A 19,131-nucleotide genomic window follows, 5' to 3' on the forward strand; every position below is an offset into this window, starting at 1 on the left:
AAAATTGTAGATCAGGCTGAACTGATCCCACAGAGTCACCAGAGCATCCACTGTGAAGGCCTGGCAGTCCCTGGACCTGAGGACAAAGCTTGAAACACCTCTAGATAGAGGGACCATTCTCTTTGATCCAAACGTTAACTACTGAAGAAGTCTGCTTGCCAGTTTTCCACACGTGGGAAGGGGACTTGAAATTCTGCCCAAGCCAAAATCAGAGCTACTTCTCTGTGAGCTTCTGGCACCTTCCTGATTGCATACTGGATCCTGGTGAGGTGACTTTGTAGTCTAGTTGTCCAGTGTTAAAGAGACAACATAATCGCCCTGAGTTCCAGGATGTGTTGGGAAATTGAGTTTATTCCAGCAACCAAGTCCCATGTACCAAAATGGTATCCAAGATTCCTCCCCAGCTCGATACTTTTCCAGAAATTGCCCTGATTTCCCTGATTCCAGCACTGGATTGGAAATCCACCACTTCAGGGAGAGTTTGGCTTAGCTGGTCAGATACATGTGGAGATCCAGAGACTGAATCTATTTTTCCCACCTATCCAGAATGCTCAGTATCAGAGGTCTGCATTGAAACTGGGCATATGGGACTGCCTTGAACAAGGCAACCATCAGGTCAAGAGACTTCATGAAATAGTGAAAAGCAGGCAATCTACTAGATTTTTGGGCCTAAATATGTGAAGGGAGGGACAGAAGCTTGTCCTGGGGAAGAAAGATCCTTGACTGGTCCTATCCAAGTTAAGGCTCAGATACTCTAATCAGTGAATGATACATCATTGATTTCTGGAAATGAAGGAGTCATCCAAATTTCTGCAGAGCCTGGAGACTGTACATAGGCTATTAGAGACTTAGCTGACTGGTCTTTTAACAGGATACTATATGAATACCCTGAGAACAAAGCAGCGTGATCACAGTTGCAAGCACCCTAATGAGGACCCAAAATGCTGTGAACAATCCAAAGGAAAGGATAACAAATTAGTATTGTTGTGTACCCACAGCACACTGCAGGTAGCATTGATGTGGTAGGAAACTGGAGATGTGCAAACAGGCACCCTTTATGTCCACATAAGCCAGAATATCCGCTTGTTAAAGGAAAGCAATGACTGATCTGGCCAATTCTATGAGGAATTTTTTAATCTGAAGGAACTTGTTGAGAATCTATACATCCAAAATGGAGCAAATGCTTCATTTCATCTTGGGAATAGCGAACAAGTTTGAAAAGAAACCCCTAATATCTGTTTGTTTTGAACAGGGGCAGTAACCCCTGGACCAAGGAGCTGTTGGAAAGCAGCATATAGACCTTTCTGCTTTGTGGGGAAGAAGGCAAATTTTAAAGCATGAAGTGGTGTGGAGGCAGAGACTGAAACTCTAGTTTGTAGCTCCTGAAAATGACACTATGTACTCAATTTTTCAGGACCAGACAGCCAAGAATGCTGACAGACGTCCCCCCATTCTAGCAAATTGGGGTGTCCTCTCATTGGGGAGAGGGCTTGTTACCAGACTTGGAAGGTTATGAGGTCCAAGCCTTGAGGTGCAGTTGAGGGCTCAGTTTGAACTTGGAGCCCATGGCCTGAGAAAAACAAAAGGAACTCTTCTTCAACTCAGGAGCTGAAGGCATATCTGCAGACTCTTAAGCCTTCATTTTCTGATGTAAGAAGGCACTTTTGCCTCCCATGGCTTCCTTGATGTGGGTGTCCAAAAAGCCACCAAAAAGGTATTCCATGTCAATGGGCATTTTCTCAAGGCACTTCTCGCACAAAAGTTCGGCCAAATAACACTTAAGCCAAAGGAACCTTTCCATGTTTACCAAAAGAAGGCTCATCCTGAATATTTGATGAAGCACATCCAACAACCAGTCCAGGCAATAGTGTAAGGCCACAGGTAGGAGCACTAGGTGTTAGAGAACAGAAGGATCTGTTAGAATGGAGCCACAGTTGTGAGCCAAATGCTTATTCCAGCAAGGTTCTGACAGGCTGACATCGTCACAACCAGGGGCGGACTGACCATTTGGAAACTCGGGCACAGCCCTAGGGCCCAGGGTCAGTAGGGGGCCCCATGAGATGCCCCTGGTACCTTTTTCATAGGCTTTTTTGAGTTTGGGCAAGGACACAGGGGCCCCATGATCCCCTATTGCCCGGGGGCCCCATGAGTTGTCAGTCCGCCCCTGGTCACAACATTAGATTGCATCATGGGGTTAGCTAAAGAGAACAAGGTCTTAAACAGGACTTCTAGTCTCCAGGCCCTTAAAAACCAGTATGTCCTCAAAAGAGACAGATAAGTTTTTTTAGAACAGGAAATGGCCTGGTCCACTACAGGGACCACCCATTGCTTATGGAATCCCTCTTCAATAGCATAATGCTGACAAAAGGGTTTGGAGGAACAAATATCTTTTGAGGATGAGACCAGTCACTGTACAAAATGGACTCTATGAGTTAGAGTACTGGAAAAATCTTAGAAGGCTTGGACATTTGTGAGGAACTCAGACTAATGACGTTAGGATGGGCCGGAGCAGGCTGCTTTAAGGTTAGGCCAGGCATACCACCTCAATAAGAATAGAAATGGTATCCTTAAGTTTGGGAGAAGTATCAGCAGATTGAGCCTCATCCTGTACTGAAACCTTGGAATCAGATAATGTTTCATCCTTAGAAATGTAGACTTACCCTGGAAGACAGATTGCTGCTCTTCTGATTGGAATGTAAACGGAAAAAAGCTGAATAAGCAGAGAGAATTCCATTGGGCATTGCTGGCTTCACAATGTCGGTTACATTTTACAAATGGGCCATGAGAAGCAGCATTTTTTTAGCATAACCTACTAGTGTATAATGGAAAACTCTCAATTTTAAACTGGCCATCACCATAGTGATGGGCCAGTAGTAAGGTTTGGGGGCAGGACAGAGTGGAAGGCTCTGACACTATCAGGAAGAGTGGTAGGCTCTGACACTATCAAGAAGGGGTCAGATCCTTACTGATAGGAATGGCCCCAGATTCTTCAGGCACTGGTTGAAGCTTGCACTTTATACTCAACAGCTTTTCTCTTTGTTTTATTTTTTTATATCAAACCTACCATGATAGCCAATGTGTTTCTTTTCACTGAACAAGGAAAAATATTGTAGTTTTCATAACAAAGTTAGAGCCTATTACTGGGCAACCTTACCTGTGTAACCCAGTCATTGTGCACCTTCCAACGAACAAGCTTAACATGGCTTAGATCTGCAATGTTATCTATTGAAATACTCGGAATTTCTTCTACAGCTTGGCATTTTGTCCAGTTCCTGTTAAAAAAAATGGTTTATGGAGAGTTGACATAACCCATAAACTATTTAGCTCAATTGTTCTAATGTTGTCTGATTACCTAGCTTAGGAACATGTTATAGTGGATGTTACAGAGAATAGCGTTGCATTTGGCAATCCATACCTCAGATCTCAGATTCAAGAGCTTTTCACAAGAATAAACAGCTTTTAAACACTGGCTGTGATTCAGGTAGTGTTTTTGCAGAAATTAAAATATTTTTTTAATTTTGCAGCATCATGATTGTTACATTTAGTCCAAAAAAAAAGTACAAAACTGATTTGTATGCAGAACTGTTTTTCCAATGCCCAAGGAATGCCTAGAGCTGCTTTGCCAGTGTAATTTTAAGCACTTCTAAACATATCCAGTGTTACTTTGCCATGGATTGACTTTAGATTCACCTAAGCCTTTCTAAAATAGGATGTAAATAAATCAATATGTATATTATCTGCCCTTCAAAAAAGAATAACTGAAAGGAATGTATAGTATTTTGTATATGTTTTCTTTCTTTATACGTTAAATATATTGTTAAGGGGTCATGTTTAACTGATATTGCCAGTGATAAACCATGCATGAAAAGGGGACACCCAGGAATGGTCCAAGCAGGTTTGCCCTGCACCTTTCTCCAACAAGACAGCAAGCAAACACAGTTCTGATGCAGAAGAGCTTTGCACAGTAAGTTCATAGCATAGAACAAACAAAACAATTGCTCAATCAAACCATTAACCAAACTCAGGTCAGTTTCTAACTAACAGGGTGTCCCCTAATAAGTTCTCCAAAACAAACAGACAACACTTTTTTGTGTTCTCTCTGCAGTCAGCCTTTTACACAGCAACAGGATCTCACAGCAGGGAGAACAAGAGAGAGAGAGCCCATAAGAATCAGTCAGCTCATATACATAAAGGCCCATGAACAGCTGAAACTAATAAAGAGGTCTAATAAATAAAAAATAAAAATCCTCTTGCGCTACCAAACCTAATATGATAAACTAAGAGTGGCTGCAAACACCAAAACACTTTGGAAGGAAGTGTGGTGACATAATTTCCAGTCGGATGGTGACCACCATCTTGGTACACCTGTTCCTATGTATTTTATTACCAATTCTTGTATGGGTCCGCTGGCCTGATTTTTAAAGTTGAGTATTCTATACCTGTTTTTTATACATTAAACATGAAGTAGTGAAAGTATTACACTATGAGATGTTCTTTGATTTTTTTTTTAACAAGAATTTCTGATGAGGAATTGGAGAAGAAGTCAGTAAAGTCTGCTTACAGAGGAGAGCTGGTTGGATTTCTGGTTGATTAAACCAGATTTAAAGCGCATTTTACCTATATTCCCTATGGGTCAAAAATGGAGGATTTTTAGTGGTGATCACTTTTCAAGTCACTTTTGGAATATATACTGCTTTTAAGATTTTTCTTTTTGAATTTTACTACATTTACGGACATTTATTCAGGCTGTCACTGGGTTGAGGGCTCCGCCGGGTGTTTATTTAATTTATTATTATTTATTATTTTCTTTATATTTTGTGTGCTTTGTTTTATATATACTGTATATATATATATATATATATATATATCTTTAGTATTTATGCCTTGATATATATTACTCAGATTATTGGAGTTTCAATCAGAGAGGCAGTCTGAAAGAAAACAGCGTCTGCGGTGCTTCCTGTTCAGAAATCTCAGAATGTCCTGGCAATCTCTTGTCACGTGTGTACGCTATACTGTCACTAAAGCCTATTTGTAAAATATTTGATAGAAACAGTAAAGTAAATCTAAACTTATACAAGTAAAAAGAAATCATACTATTATATAAAAATCATGATACCTTCCCTTTAAAACACCCTAAGAATTGTACTATTTTACTTAATGAACCAACTGAGCAATCAGCAATTGAGGAATTTACTATACCTGAGAGTTTCTGCCATGTGTGATATTAGAATAATGTTAACACATCCCTGCAACACAATAAAAATTACAAAGCAGTAATACAATAATGCGGCCTTTTCTCATGTAAAGACAGATAATAGTTTATGTTATACTGCTAACTGATCCATAATTATAATAAAACATACTCAAAAGTTCATGTGAAATCGCAAATACAGTAGTTCAGTTTGTCATCTTGTATGAAGGTATTTAATTATTATATATTACAGGTACTTATATAGCGCTGTCAATTTACGCAGCGCTTTACATATTAATTGTACATTCACATCAGTCCCTAACCCTCAAGGGGCGTACAATCTAAGGGATGCTATATATTAGCAGCAAACATAACAATTTAATATGCTGGGTGGTCACTTTATTTTATATAACAAATGGACAATATGATTTTTAATTATGTATTTTTATTTAACAGCAAATATGTACTTAAAAAGCAAGAAACCTGTTAAACAATAAATAATTCTGAGATTAAAAAAACTTACTTGCTCATCGCCATAATAAATAACACCCTCCTCTGCATCTCGTTGACTAAAATATAAAAAAAAGAAAGTATAAGCAATGGGTGTCTTTAAAGAATAAGTCATATTTCTATGGTAAGACACTATGAAGACATGATATCACCTGAGCGCTCTGCATGCCATCCTCATCTTTAGTATGTAGGGCAAAATTAGCATTTTGAATGCAATTTTTTTAGACATAGTAATTTGTTTTGATTGCTGGCTAGCTGGTAAGTGTGCTGGGAATTGTTTGTTTTGTGTGTTTTGTGCAAAGCCCTTCCATGGTCACCCTACTCTAAAAGCTAGCTATAAGCTGGGGCAGTTGCCATTTTTGTTTAGCCTACTGAAGGACACAATGGACAGTGGCATAACTATAGGGGTTGCAGGGGACATGTGCAGCCCCATCATGCTGCCCCCCTTCCTGTCACACTGCTCCCCAGTATACTGCCCCCCATCATGCTGCCACCCTCCTGTCACACTGCCTTCCCGTTATACTGCCCCCTCCTGTCATGCTGCCACTCGTTATACTGCTCCATCACACTGTCCCCCATCACACTGCCCTCCCTTATACTGCCCCCTTCTGTCACACTGCCCCCCATCATACTGCTCCCCTCATGTCACAATGCCCCCATTTATACTGCCCCCCTCCTGTCACACTGCCCCCATCATACTGCCCCTCTCCATCACACTGCCTCCAATTTTACTGCCTCCATCCTATCACACTGCCCCCCTCCTCTCACACTGCCCCCCCCTTTATACTGCCTCCCTCCTGTCACACTGTCCTCCCTCTTATACTGCCTCCCTCCTATAACACTGCCCCCCTCTTGTCACAATGCTCCCCTTATACTGCCCCCATCACACTGCCTGTCCATCACAATGCCCCCCTCCTGTCACACTGCCCCCTCTTCTGTCACACTGCCCCCTCTTCTGTCACACTGCCCCCTCCTGTCACACTGCCCCCTCCTGTCACACTTCTCCCTTGTCTGTCACACTGCCCCCTCCTGTCACAATGTCCCCCTCTTCTGTCACACTGCCCACCTCTTGTCACACTGCCACCTCTTCTGTAACTCTGCCCCCCTCCTGTCACTATGTCCCCCTCTTCTGTCACAATGTCTCTCCTTCCTGTCACACTGCCACCTTTTTTCACACTACCCCCTCTTCTGTCACACTGCCACCCTGCTGTCACAATGTCCCTCCTCCTGTTACAATGCCCGTCACTCATGTCACACTGCCCCCCTCCTGTCACACTGGCCAGGTACCCTTCTTAGATGTGATGTCTGCATTAGTTTTCTTTTTTAGACTTTCTTTCTTTTATTTTCATCTGGTGATCTGGCTAGTAAGTCTGTTATTTTTTGTCAAGAGAACAAGCTCTCCTGCAAATGCAGCAGTTACTGTATAGCAATATGACAAACCATCTCCCGCTGACAGGGGTGCTTACAATGATCAGCTATGATTTATTTATGTAAAACCTCTATCCAAAAAGAAAAAAAAAACTGTTTGCTACAACTGATTATAAAGTGTTGGCTGGAGTTTGGCTTCAATATGTTAGTGTATTTAAATTTGCTACTGCATTTAACACTCCTCTCCCCCCAGAATGAAGATGCCCCATGCTCCTCTAATACAGGAACACTAATACAGGAAGAGTGTTACAGGGGAGAAGGGGCAGATAAATATGTAATTTACCATCCCCATCCTTTTCTGAAATGACACAGTGAGTGATGGAAACCGTGAATGAAAGGGAAGCTCTGTACAGAGCTATTCCTATCCTTTCATTCTGTGCAGATGATGCTGCAGAGAAGGAGATTGAGGGCTGTGTCCTCAACCTACTTTCTTTGTCTCAAGTGTAAAACATTAGAGGTTTGTTTGGACCCCTGATATTTAACTAAAGCCCCTCAACAGGGCTCCTAAAAAATTGTAAAAAAAATAATAAAGAATAAAATTGTAAAACAAATAAAATAAAGTAAAATGGTAAACAAATAACAAAAAAACTAAAAAAAAAAACAAAAATGAAAAACTTCTGACCTTGTCCGCTGCCCTGCTGACCCTCTCCACTGCCCTGCTGAACACATCCACTGCATTACTGACAAAGTCAACTGCCATATTGACACCATCCACTGTTCTATTGACTGACACTATTCACAGTCTTATTCACACCACTGGTGGAACTAACAAAGTTGTACTTGCGACTGGGCCCTGGTGTTCCGCCACCATGGGGGCTAAAACAGCAGGAAGGGGATCTACTGCAGAACACATGAAAGAGATCCGCTGTGGGACCATTATAAAGGGCCCCACGACAGGAGCAAAGGGTTCTGGGATCAGTGGGAAGGGCTCCAGGCTCGGGGGAAAAGGCCCAGGCCGGGGGAGTCGGGGAGCCCTTCATGGTTTCTGTGCTCGATTTGTATTTGAATGATATTTTTGTAAGGTTTATATAGTCTATGCACTTCTATATCTATACTGTGCTTGATATTTGAACTGTGGCACTACTTTTTGACATTTTATGGTACATTGTACTTTAAAAAACCTTTAATAAAGTTTTCTATTGCTAAAAGAAGTAAATGTGCTGGAAAAATTTTAGTTTTGTTTGTTACAAGGACCACTTTTGCCTTCACAGATACACTCTATTGCCAAAAGTATTGGGCCAGCCCTCCAAATCGTTGGATTCAGGTGTTGCAATCACCTGCATGGCCACAGGTATATAAAATCAAGCACCTAGGCATGCAGACTGCTTCTACAAACATTTGTGAAAGAATGGGTCGTTCTCAGGAGCTCAGTGAATTCAAGCGTGGTACCATGATAGGTTGAAACCTGTGCAATAAGTCCATCTGTGAAATTTCCTTGCTACTAAATTTTCCACAGTCAACTGTTAGTGGTATTTTAACAAAGTGGAAGCAACTGGGAACAACAGCAACTCAGCCATGAAGTGCTAGGCCACGTAAAATGACAGAGAGGGGTCAGCGCATGCTGAAATGCATGGGGTACAGAAGTTGCCAACTTTCTGCAGAGTCAATAGCTAAAAACCTCCAAATTTCATGTGACCTTCAGATTATCACAACAACAGTGCATAGAGAGCTTCATGGAATATGTTTCCATGGTCGAGCAGCTGCATCCAAGCCTTACATCACCAAGTCCAATGCAAAGCGTCGGATGCAGTGGTGTAAAACACGCTGCCACTAGACTCTAGAGAAATGGAGACATGTTCTCTGGAATGACAAATCACGATTCTCTGTCTGACAATCTGATGGATATATCTGGGTTTGGCGCATGCCAGAACGGTACTTGTCTGACTGCATTGTGCCAAGTGTAAAGTTTGGGATGGATATATCTGGGTTTGGCGCATGCCAGAACGGTACTTGTCTGACTGCATTGTGCCAAGTGTAAAGTTTGGTGGAGGAGGATTATGGTGTGGGGTTGATTTTTAGGGGTTGGGCTTGGTCCCTTAGTTCCAGTGAAGGGAATTCCTAAGGTGTTAGAATACCAAGACATTTTGGACAATTTCATGCTCCCAACTTTGAGGGAAGAGTTTAGGGATGGCTCCTTCCTATTTCAACATGACTGCGCACCAGTGCCCAAAGCAAGGTCCATAAAGACATAGATGAGCGAGTTTGGGCTGGAGGAACTTGACTGGCCTGCACAGAGTCCTGACCTCAACCTGATAGAACACCTTTGGAATGAATTAGAGCAGAGACTGTAAGCCACGCTTTCTCGTCCAACATCAGTGCCTGACCTCACAAATGCACTTCTGGAAGAATGGTCAAATATTCCCTTAGACACATTCCTAAACCTTATGGACAGCCTTCCCAGAAGAGTTGAAGCTGTTATAGCTGCAAAGGTTGGGCCTATTGAACCCTACGGACTAAGGCTAGGATGCAATTAAAGTTCATGTGCGTGTAAAGGCAGGTGTCCCAATACTTTTGGCAATATAGTGTATTTATCACAACAGAATTAAAAAAAGAACTCATCATAACTTGAAAAAATAGGTGCTGAAGGGCTGATAAGCTCATTGAGAAAATGCTGGGTTTTGACAAAATATAAGAGCAGTCCGATTTAAAAAAAAAAAAAAAAAAAAGACAATGTCATGTTTTCGTGAAAGTCAATAGGTTCAGTTATCCACAGTTGATTTGATAACATTAAAGAACATATTTTGCTAGTCGGTAAAATGCTAGTTCCCTGCCTGTTTTTGGCTTCAATAGTTCAAATCACTTTTCTGTATGTATTATGTATGTAACAAGTGAAGTCATACTGCATCTGTATACTAATTTTGTGTCACTGACTCAAAAGACAGCATGACAATTGGATAACTAGTATGTTGGAAGGTAGGTAGGAATATTAGATCACATATGGTACCAGATTTTATCGAGTAATTATTATACACAGCAAAGAGAGATCTGAATTCTTGCAGGTAATGTACCCCACTGGATCCCTCAAAGATTAAAAAGCCAGCAGGTGGAATATTATGTTATAACAAAGAAAAATAGGTTTTATAAAAACTAGGATTTCCATCTCTTTCTACAATAAAAATGTGGATAAAAATAGGAGGAACTTTGTAATAACGTGTTCTGTTTTCACAGAGCCATAACCTGACAACAGAGAAATTTTTGGGAAAAGCACAATTTGCTCCATTGTGTTCATACATTTTTATATATCCATTTATGACAAACTCAGAAGGGACAGAAAATACTTGAAGCCCAGGGAAGTATATTTCTCTACTGTCCATTTCAACACTCTCTCTTCCCTGATCTGCAATAAAAGCAGTGATTAGGTATAGACAGCTGGATCCTCAGCCTTAACAATTAAATTATTGTAAGAAAATTGACCAGAGAAATAATGAGGGAACATTACCTGTAACCAAGGTGCAGAGGAATTGTCTCAAAACCCACTATTTGGCAATACGGTTCAAAGTTGGAGAGTTCATAAAGACGTATCTCTCTGTCACTGCAAACAAGCATGTAACAGCATTGCCATCACAGGGAAAGCATTTTCACATAATTTCAGTTACTATTATAGTATTTACCATGCAAAAAATGTTAATGTGACATTCATAATTTACTTGATCTTGCATACTTTTGTTATAGGTTTAAAAAAAAAAGGATTTGTGGATTAAGAATGAGGACAAATAGTTTGCAACCATTCAACCTCCTTGCTTGACACCTATGTGAATCTGTGTTAAAATATGTTGGTCATGAAGAATTCAATAATTCATTTGTAGAAGATCAGTCCATGAGAATGTTCAGTTTCTTACCCACAGACACATTCAAAATCCATTGTTAAGTGAACGCCTCCTAGTGAACTTCAATAGTGGCTTATCTCAATACCACCATTAACTGACAGCAATAACTAGAGCAGGGGCGGACTGACAACTCATGGGGCCCCCGGGTAATACGGGATCATGGGGCCCCTGTGTCCTTGCCCAAACTCAAAAAAGCTTATGATAAAGATACCAGGGGCATCTCATGGGGCCCCCTACGGACCCCGGGCCCTCGGGCAGTGCCCGAGTTTCCAAATGGTCAGTCTGCCCCTTAACTAGAGTATTATGAGCCCAAAATATCCAATTTGTAATGGTCGCAGTCTCTTTGGACACCTAATACACCATGAGATTATTGCACAGATGTGCCTAAAATAGTATACTGTATACCATATGTAGCACTACCTTCCTAAGGTCCACTGGATTTGGTTTGGGTCCCCTATGCTCTGCATGGCCAGGCAACATGCATTTTTCACACTTGTACCTTCAGAGTCAGTAAACAGTCCTTGAGCTGGTTTTTAGTTGTTTTTATTAAGGGGTTAACAACTTGGATGGGGTCTGGGGGTATATGAGAGGCCCAAGGAACTGTAGAACTTGAGGATGAACTTCTTAGCAACTATGTACGAAAATGTGGACTAGCAAAAATATAGCACTGTCCCTTTAAGGAGTGCTGTAGTCCCTTTTTGGTGTACCTCCTCAGACCCCGGATAAATCATTCAACTAGCTGTACTGAGGGTATCCCTGAGCAAGAGGTCCCAGAAGCTTGCAGTTAAGCAGTCCCCGATGAGGGATAGTTGGGTAGTGCACCTGACAGCCCTCTCCCCTTATCTGGCCCAGGGGGTGGAGTACTCACACTGTCCTTTCAGCATGGTGGGTTGGTAGCTGCTTTCAGGCCTTTCAATGAGCTGGCTGCTTCCCTGCTTCTCAGGATGTCCTCCCCAGAAGACTTTAGGCAGTGGATATCCTCCTGTCCAGCAATCAACCTGTAAGTAGGCTCCCCTTCCTGGGGCCCCCTCTCAGGCTCCACACTCTACACTTCCTCTCAGTCTATCTTCCACCCAACTCCCCATGCTCCCCAGGCTCTGTCATATTTGAGGTTTGCCCTGATCACCGTGCCCAGCCTCCTGCTAGGGGATTGGCCACGGTCCCTAAAACATGCAGATCTGGGCCTCCTCCCCTCCTCCACCCCTCTTCCAGAAAGTTCTCCAGTTTCTGGAAAGGTGGGAGGGCTCCAGAAGCTCTGATCTGTATAACCTCTCAGCCTGTTCTGAGGTGAACTCCTGCCTCACTCCCAGGCTGACTCATCCCAGGCTACTGCTCAGCCTCTTTCTAAAAAAAAGAACAAACCTAGCTAACTTAGAGGGTTTTACACATAGAACCATTTCATTCTCTCTGTGTATAGGCACTATAATCAACAGAAGCTTATACTTTGTGACCTTCAGCAAATATAATTACCAAACTGGTTTTCTTGTATACTGTATAGAACAGTGGATACATAAAGAAAAAAGTGTATTTCAACTTTTGCAGCCAGTTACGGATAGTGACTACTTTATATTTGTTACATGTTCTTTCATTATTCACTTAAAAAAAATATTCAAATCGCTGCTTACATTTTTAAAGGACAAGTATGGGCAAAGCTTTTTTGACCATACTTCTCCCGTGGGACTGCTGACATGGGGATGCAAGCAACATGAATAGTAAAATACAGCCCTGTACAGGACACTGACCACATCACCCCATGTGAGCAAGGCCATATGTATTTCATTGGTGTATTTAAATGTATTCCTGGAGTTCAACTTTATACAAACATGGACACAGCCAAAAGATACTTGGAGCACATATTTGTAGGACACTCCAAATTCTGTTTGGCAGAAAACTAAAAAAACAATAGTTGCCGTGCTTTATACAATGTAACTGTACTGTACAATGTAACTTTCCCAAAACAGCTCCGCAGATTCCTATGTCTTACCATGTTCCAATAATTATCTTGTTATAATGGGGCATCAATGCAAAATCTGAAATCCATTTTATTTTCCGGTTTTGTTGTTTGTTCTCATCCTAAAACAAATGTAATTATAGAAAAAATCTTGTTATGTTTTCTTTGTACATGCATTGTATTGTCTCTAAATGGAAATACCAATATGTATTTTTTTGCCACCCATTTCCCGTCACTTCCTGCCCATAGCTAAACAGGAAGTGAAAGGAAATCCCTAGTTGTCACCAGGATTACCAAATCTAGCATCCCTATTGGAAGATTTCCCCTCTAGACCTAGTTTTGTGACAACTCAAAATTTAGCTCTCATTGATAATGGTACACAGGACATATAGAGAGGGTGAATCTCCCTAACAGGGACACAACAGCAATACAAAATGACAGGTGTTCTAATTCGTTTTGTAATGTAACCAAAACAAAAAAAAATAGTTTTGCCTTTAACTATACTTCAGGGACAATTTACCTTTGAACCAGTGGTCTCCAAACTCTGACTGTGTTTGCCTTTTTTTTGGCCCTTGGGGTTCAATTCCTCCCACTAACACCAAGAATGAGGCAAGAATCCTCCCACTGCCACAAACACTGGGGAATTGTTATTCCCACTGACACCAACAATGGGGCACTATTCCTCCCACTCCTACCTACGAAGGCACACTACTCCAACTAATACCAAAGATGGAGCATGGCCCACATGGAAAATAAATATATTTGAAATATATTTTAAAAATCATTCTTCCCAAATATATTGATATATATTTGAAATACTACAATTTTGGCCGTATTCAATATATATATATATATATATATATATATATATATATATATATATATATATACACACACATATACACACTGCATGTTGACATGCGGTTTTTATATATTACAAAATATATAAAAAATATTTTAAAAATATATATTTTTTAAATATATTCTTCAGATTTTTGTTAACATATAAAAAAGTTATTTTAAGATATATTTGTACATATATTTGTAAATGCATTCCAAAAATGTACATTAAATGTATTTTTAAAGATATACAGTACATTTGAAAATGTATTTTTAAAAATATTTTTCATATATTTCGTAATAAAAATGCATTTCAACATACAATATATATATATATATATATATATATATATATATATTTTTTTTTTTTTTTTTTAATATATTGAGTACGACCAAAATTGTAGTATTTCAAATATGTGGCAATATATTTGGGAAGAATATTTTTAAAATATATTTAAAATATATTTTTCTTCCATGTGGGTGTTTACCCCCATTGATGTCGAGACATTTTCTGCTTCCGCTGGCCACACTCCAGCCCCCTAAAGTCTAAAGAACAGTAAACTTGGCCCTTTGTTTAGAAAGTTTGCAGACCCCTGCTTTAGAGAATGGGTCTGTTTGACAGTTTTAAAAACTGGTCAATGATTAATGATGTCAGAATTCAGCTGAGGATATTGTTTAGTGTTTGTATAGGTAGCTATACCTTCCAATAGAAGACTCCTCTAATAAGTGCTGATTACTGACAGCAAGCTGTCTGCTCTCTGCCTATTATTACAATATGGTTACAAGAACAATTAGACGCTCAAAGGTGATCATTAATGCAACAATTGCCTCATAGTGGGCCATTAATAAACATCAGCAACTAAAGCTTGTACTACAAGATAAACTGCCGTGTCATTTGATCCCAATCTGAATTCTTTCTTTGTTAGAAGAACTAAACAAACAGATGCACTGAGCATTCACTAAACACAAAGGGTCCTATTTAAAGCCCAACTCTAGCCAAAATATTTCTGATTTGTTTTGGTTGGGTTGCAAAAAATTCAAAATTCCTTTTAGGCTTTTATTTGCCCATATTGGGAAGATTTCCCTTCACTTCCTGTCATTGGGAAACCTGTGCAAAAATAGGGAAACTTTCAAAAAATAGGGGAATTGTTGTTACCAGGACAGGAAGGTAAAAGTGGCTGCATGTGGCCCTTTGGTATATGATGTGTGGCCCTCGGACCTTAGCAATCTGTAGTAAGAACATTGATTAGGGTCCAATAGAGAAAAGGAATACTGCTCAGATAAAACAGTCAATATCAAACCCAACACAAGTGCAGACCCTAGCTTGCCACCACACTCACGTGGAAAAGAAGAAAGGTTTAGTCATAACGACTAAGGACATGACCATGAGAAACACGTTAACATCTAGCATTGTCCTGGTGCTGTATGTTTTGTGTCGTTTATGGACCAATAAACATTATTCATTTTTTCATCAAGCCTCTGGTGTGCATCATTGAATAGGGTAATAGTGCTGATCTCTACTAACCTCATGTAACATGTTCCCAGTTTTGTATGGTCTTCTGCAGCATGTCTCCAGTTACAATCTAATATGTCCACAATCTCTGATCCTCATTCCCTTTATAAGATCTGCAGTTTCTGACAGTCCTCTCAAACATTGCACATAAATAACATTATGTGCAACCAGGGCCATGGAAAAGGGGGTACCACCAGTCCTCCTGTATGCCAGCAGGGGGGCCCAGGCAGCTGGATGAATCAGATTTATGGGCAGGGAGGGTGACTGGCACGGCAGGGGAGGGGGGGGGGCAATTACTGGAACCGATCCCCTGTATGGCTCTCTGCAGCAGCTGAAAGCTGGCTTCTTCTCCTCTCCCTCCTGCTGGCTTTCGTCTGTTTCAGAGAGAGCCATACATGGGATTGATTCCAGTAATTTACCCCCCCTTGCCGCATCCATCACCCTCCCTGTGCACCATATGTTTCCCTTTGTTGCCCAGGGCCCCTGTGTGTCCCCACCCCTGCAGTGCTGCTGGCTTCCCTCCTCTCCTTTCCACTGGCAACTGCAGTCATACAAAAGGTTCCTTCAGGATGGAGACTGAGGGACGGGTCTGGTAAATATGTCACATTTACCAGCCCCTTACTTTCCTTTTTTTTTGAGGGGTCCCTGTCAGGTTGGCTGTATGGGGCCTCATTGTTTCTAACAGCAGCCCTGTGTGCAACCCTTTGGTGAAGTTAGGGGTCGAATTTGATGCCCTCTTTAGCTTATAAGTTGACAACCAATGATTAAAGTCTCTAACCCTTCCCAGCCAACAATCTAACATGGCCACACTCTCTGACCCTCAGTTCCTTTATTAGGTCTGCAGTTTCTGACAATCCTCTGGAGCATTGCATACAATTAACATTATGTGCGACCCTTGGATAATGTCAGGGGTTACATTTGAGGCCCTCTTTAGCTCATAAGTTGACAACCACTCACTAGAGTCTCTAATCTTTCCAAAACTAAATAAAACATTTTGGATAGAGTTTGGCTTTAAATGTAAATCAAAGCTGAAGACAATCAGAAATTAACTTATCAGTTAAAAGCAGCTAATAGATCAGTGATTGGTTTCTGTGGGTTATCTTACTCCACTATACAGTGTATTGTACAGTCCTACATATAGAGATAATTATCCCCCTTCTCCTTTAAACTCATACTATTTGGTATGTATACTATATATAGGGGTGTGCTTATTAAGTAGGGAATCTGACATTCACCAAGCATTAGTTGCAGGTGAATATTTCTGGTGTGTGTTTTAAACGATTCATTGATTGGTGAATTTTTAGTGAAAGTCGCATTCACTGCTTAGCCCTAGGTTCACACCTAAGCATTTTCCGCAGTGTTGTGCATTTTGCAGAAACACAGTACAGTCCATTTAGCAGGATTTCCTATGGTACATGTTCATATCTCCACGTTTTCATCCGGAGCATTTTTCGGAAAGGGTCATAGACAATTTTGAACGCTAAAAGATGTGTTTTTGGTTCTATATACTTCAATGAAAACGCTGCAGAAAAGCATGTAATGCATTTTTGATGCATTTTGCATTTTAAATGTGCCTAGCAACAAGAAAAATGTAAAAACAAAACCCTCAAAACGCATAAAAAATGCAGGTGCAAAAATGCAATGCAGAAATGGCTCAAATGCAAACTGCATAGGTGTGAACCTAGCCTTAAAGGATATGAAAGACTTTTTTCTAGTTTTGGATAGTGCTGAAGGATTAGACCCTATTAGGGGAATGTACTAGGACTGGAGCAGGCAGAATCTTGAGTAGCTGTGCATAGCACCCAATCAATTTTCAAAGCTTAACCAAATCAGCTTATGATAAAAACTGATCGGTTGCCAAGCACAGCTCCTACAGCTTTGATAAATTCCCCTCTATGTCAGGTTTTTATTGCTGTCTGTAATGGGAAATCCAAAATATTGTCACCAGAAAAAAAGTTAGGAAAAAGTCAAAATTCAAGCCTATTCTAAGATTGGAATTCGTCTTGTTTTGGAGAGATACCCTCTCATTTCTAATTTTTGCTTAAGGACAGAAAGTAAAGGAAAATCTTCCCAGTGGGACACAGGTAGGAAAAAACAACCTGATTGTAGGGGTGTCAAACTGGCGGACCGCCAGCTGTTGCGAAACTACAAGTCCCATCATGCCTCTGCCTTTGGGAGTCATGCTTGTAACTGTCAATCTTGCAATGCCTCATAGGACTTGTAGTTTGGCAACAGCTGGAGGGCTGCCAGTTTGACACACGAGTTATAGGGGTTTTAATCCTTCCGTACACTTTTAAGAGCCAAAAACATGTGGCTTTAAACTGGTAATGACACCTCTGCATATTCTTACAAGGAATATCATGTATATCAGGAATAAAATACTCACCAGAATATAACGACTCTTCTTCAGTTTAAGATCTGATGTCCAAACTGAGAGAAGACCATCTTGTCCTAATGCCAATATTGTATTGTCAGGCATGGGAGATATTTGTATGAATGGTTCCCTATGTGGAGTGTCCGTTATTACTGCAGGAAGCTGAAAAGTCACCTTGTAATTTGGTTGTTCATGAAGATGATGATGAGACTCCAGTTCTTCCATATTTAGCTCCTGTAAAACCAAAGCCATTTAATTTACAAGTGCTTATTCGCATATCTAACTCCCCAGTCACACTGGATGCAAATTGGCATGCGATTTGCATGCCATGCTACTTGCAAATCACATGCTAAATCACAGCCTATTGTCCACAATTAGACCAGTCATATCAATGTGGTTCCGAATTGGATGGAGCCGCATCGATTTCTAAAGTAGTACATGCACTACTTTTAGTACAATTTGCATCAGATGTCTTGCAAATCGCACCTGAAATTGGCATGTCATCCAACTTTGAAATCGTGTGACTTCACTGTAAGTCGTACGATTTCAAAGTAGGGTTTGATGTGACCGGGGTGTAAACATTACACAATCTTTGTGTGACTCTTAAGCTGACCATATGCATGGTTAGATTTTTGTTGACTGTTCATATGAAATTCAGAAAAATTGTAGGTCAAAGAATTTGACAATGCCATCATTGTCAGCTAATATAGTTTAAATGCCTTTACAAAATGTCATACTTGGGGATTTCCAGATGTATTAAACAGGTTTCTTTCATTGCTTATGAATTCAGTGAAAGAACAGCTTATTCAAATTTAATATACAGTACTTCATTTTTAGAAATTAGATGTATATTTTTATATCCATTATATGTTGATCAACCAGTGGGGTTGTAGTAGACATGATTGGTTATATATCTATATATGCATATCAAATTATACATTCATTTTTGCACATGCCATACATAAACCATTGTTGTATTGTTCTTTCATATAGTCCTGTGAATAATTGTTGAAAGAACAAATGTCCATAACCACCAGACTTCTAATTTTTAGATGAAAACAATCCTGCAGAGTTTGAGAGGTGGTCAATAAGACTGCACTGCAACTAGGTCCTTATTATTATTATTATTGGTACTTATATAGCGCCGTCAATTTATTCAGAGCTTTACATATATATATTGTACATTCACATCAGTCCCTAACAGGGGCGGACTGACAACTCATGGGGCCCCCGGGCAATAGGGGATTATGGGGCCCCCGTGATCTCGCCCACACCCAAAAAAGCCTATGAAAATTACCAGGGGCATCTCATGGGGCCCCCTACTGACCCTGGGCCCTCGGGCAGTGCCCGAGTGGCTAAATGGTCAGTCCGCCCCTGGTCCCTAACCCTCAAGGAGTGTACAATCTAAGGTCTCTAACTTACATTCATACACATACTAGGGCCAATTAACCTACCAGCATGTCTTTGGAGTATGGGAGGAAAACAATGCAGGCA

The 19,131-nt window shown here is 40.6% G+C and overlaps 1 protein-coding gene across 1 annotated transcript in view; it reads right to left on the reverse strand.

Annotated features, from left to right (window-relative positions):
- LOC149467128 (cilia- and flagella-associated protein 337-like) overlaps positions 1–17,862 on the reverse strand; it is a 59,918-nt gene extending 42,056 nt beyond the window's left edge. Inside the window, exons 1-6 of the mRNA XM_089672188.1 lie at positions 17,650–17,862; positions 12,944–13,032; positions 10,572–10,664; positions 5,718–5,763; positions 5,203–5,249; positions 3,155–3,272 (exon numbers count right to left, since the gene is read on the reverse strand). Of these exons, the coding sequence (XP_089528314.1) occupies positions 3,155–3,272; positions 5,203–5,249; positions 5,718–5,763; positions 10,572–10,664; positions 12,944–13,032; positions 17,650–17,862 (606 nt within the window). The remainder of the gene's footprint in view (positions 1–3,154; positions 3,273–5,202; positions 5,250–5,717; positions 5,764–10,571; positions 10,665–12,943; positions 13,033–17,649) is intronic.
- Positions 17,863–19,131: the final 1,269 nt, after the last annotated feature.

The sequence above is a fragment of the Staurois parvus genome, unplaced genomic scaffold (genome assembly GCF_062004578.1).
Source record: "Staurois parvus isolate SC_StPar_1 unplaced genomic scaffold, SC_StPar_1.0 ptg000122l, whole genome shotgun sequence".
In the NCBI taxonomy this organism is placed as follows: Eukaryota; Metazoa; Chordata; class Amphibia; order Anura; family Ranidae; genus Staurois; species Staurois parvus.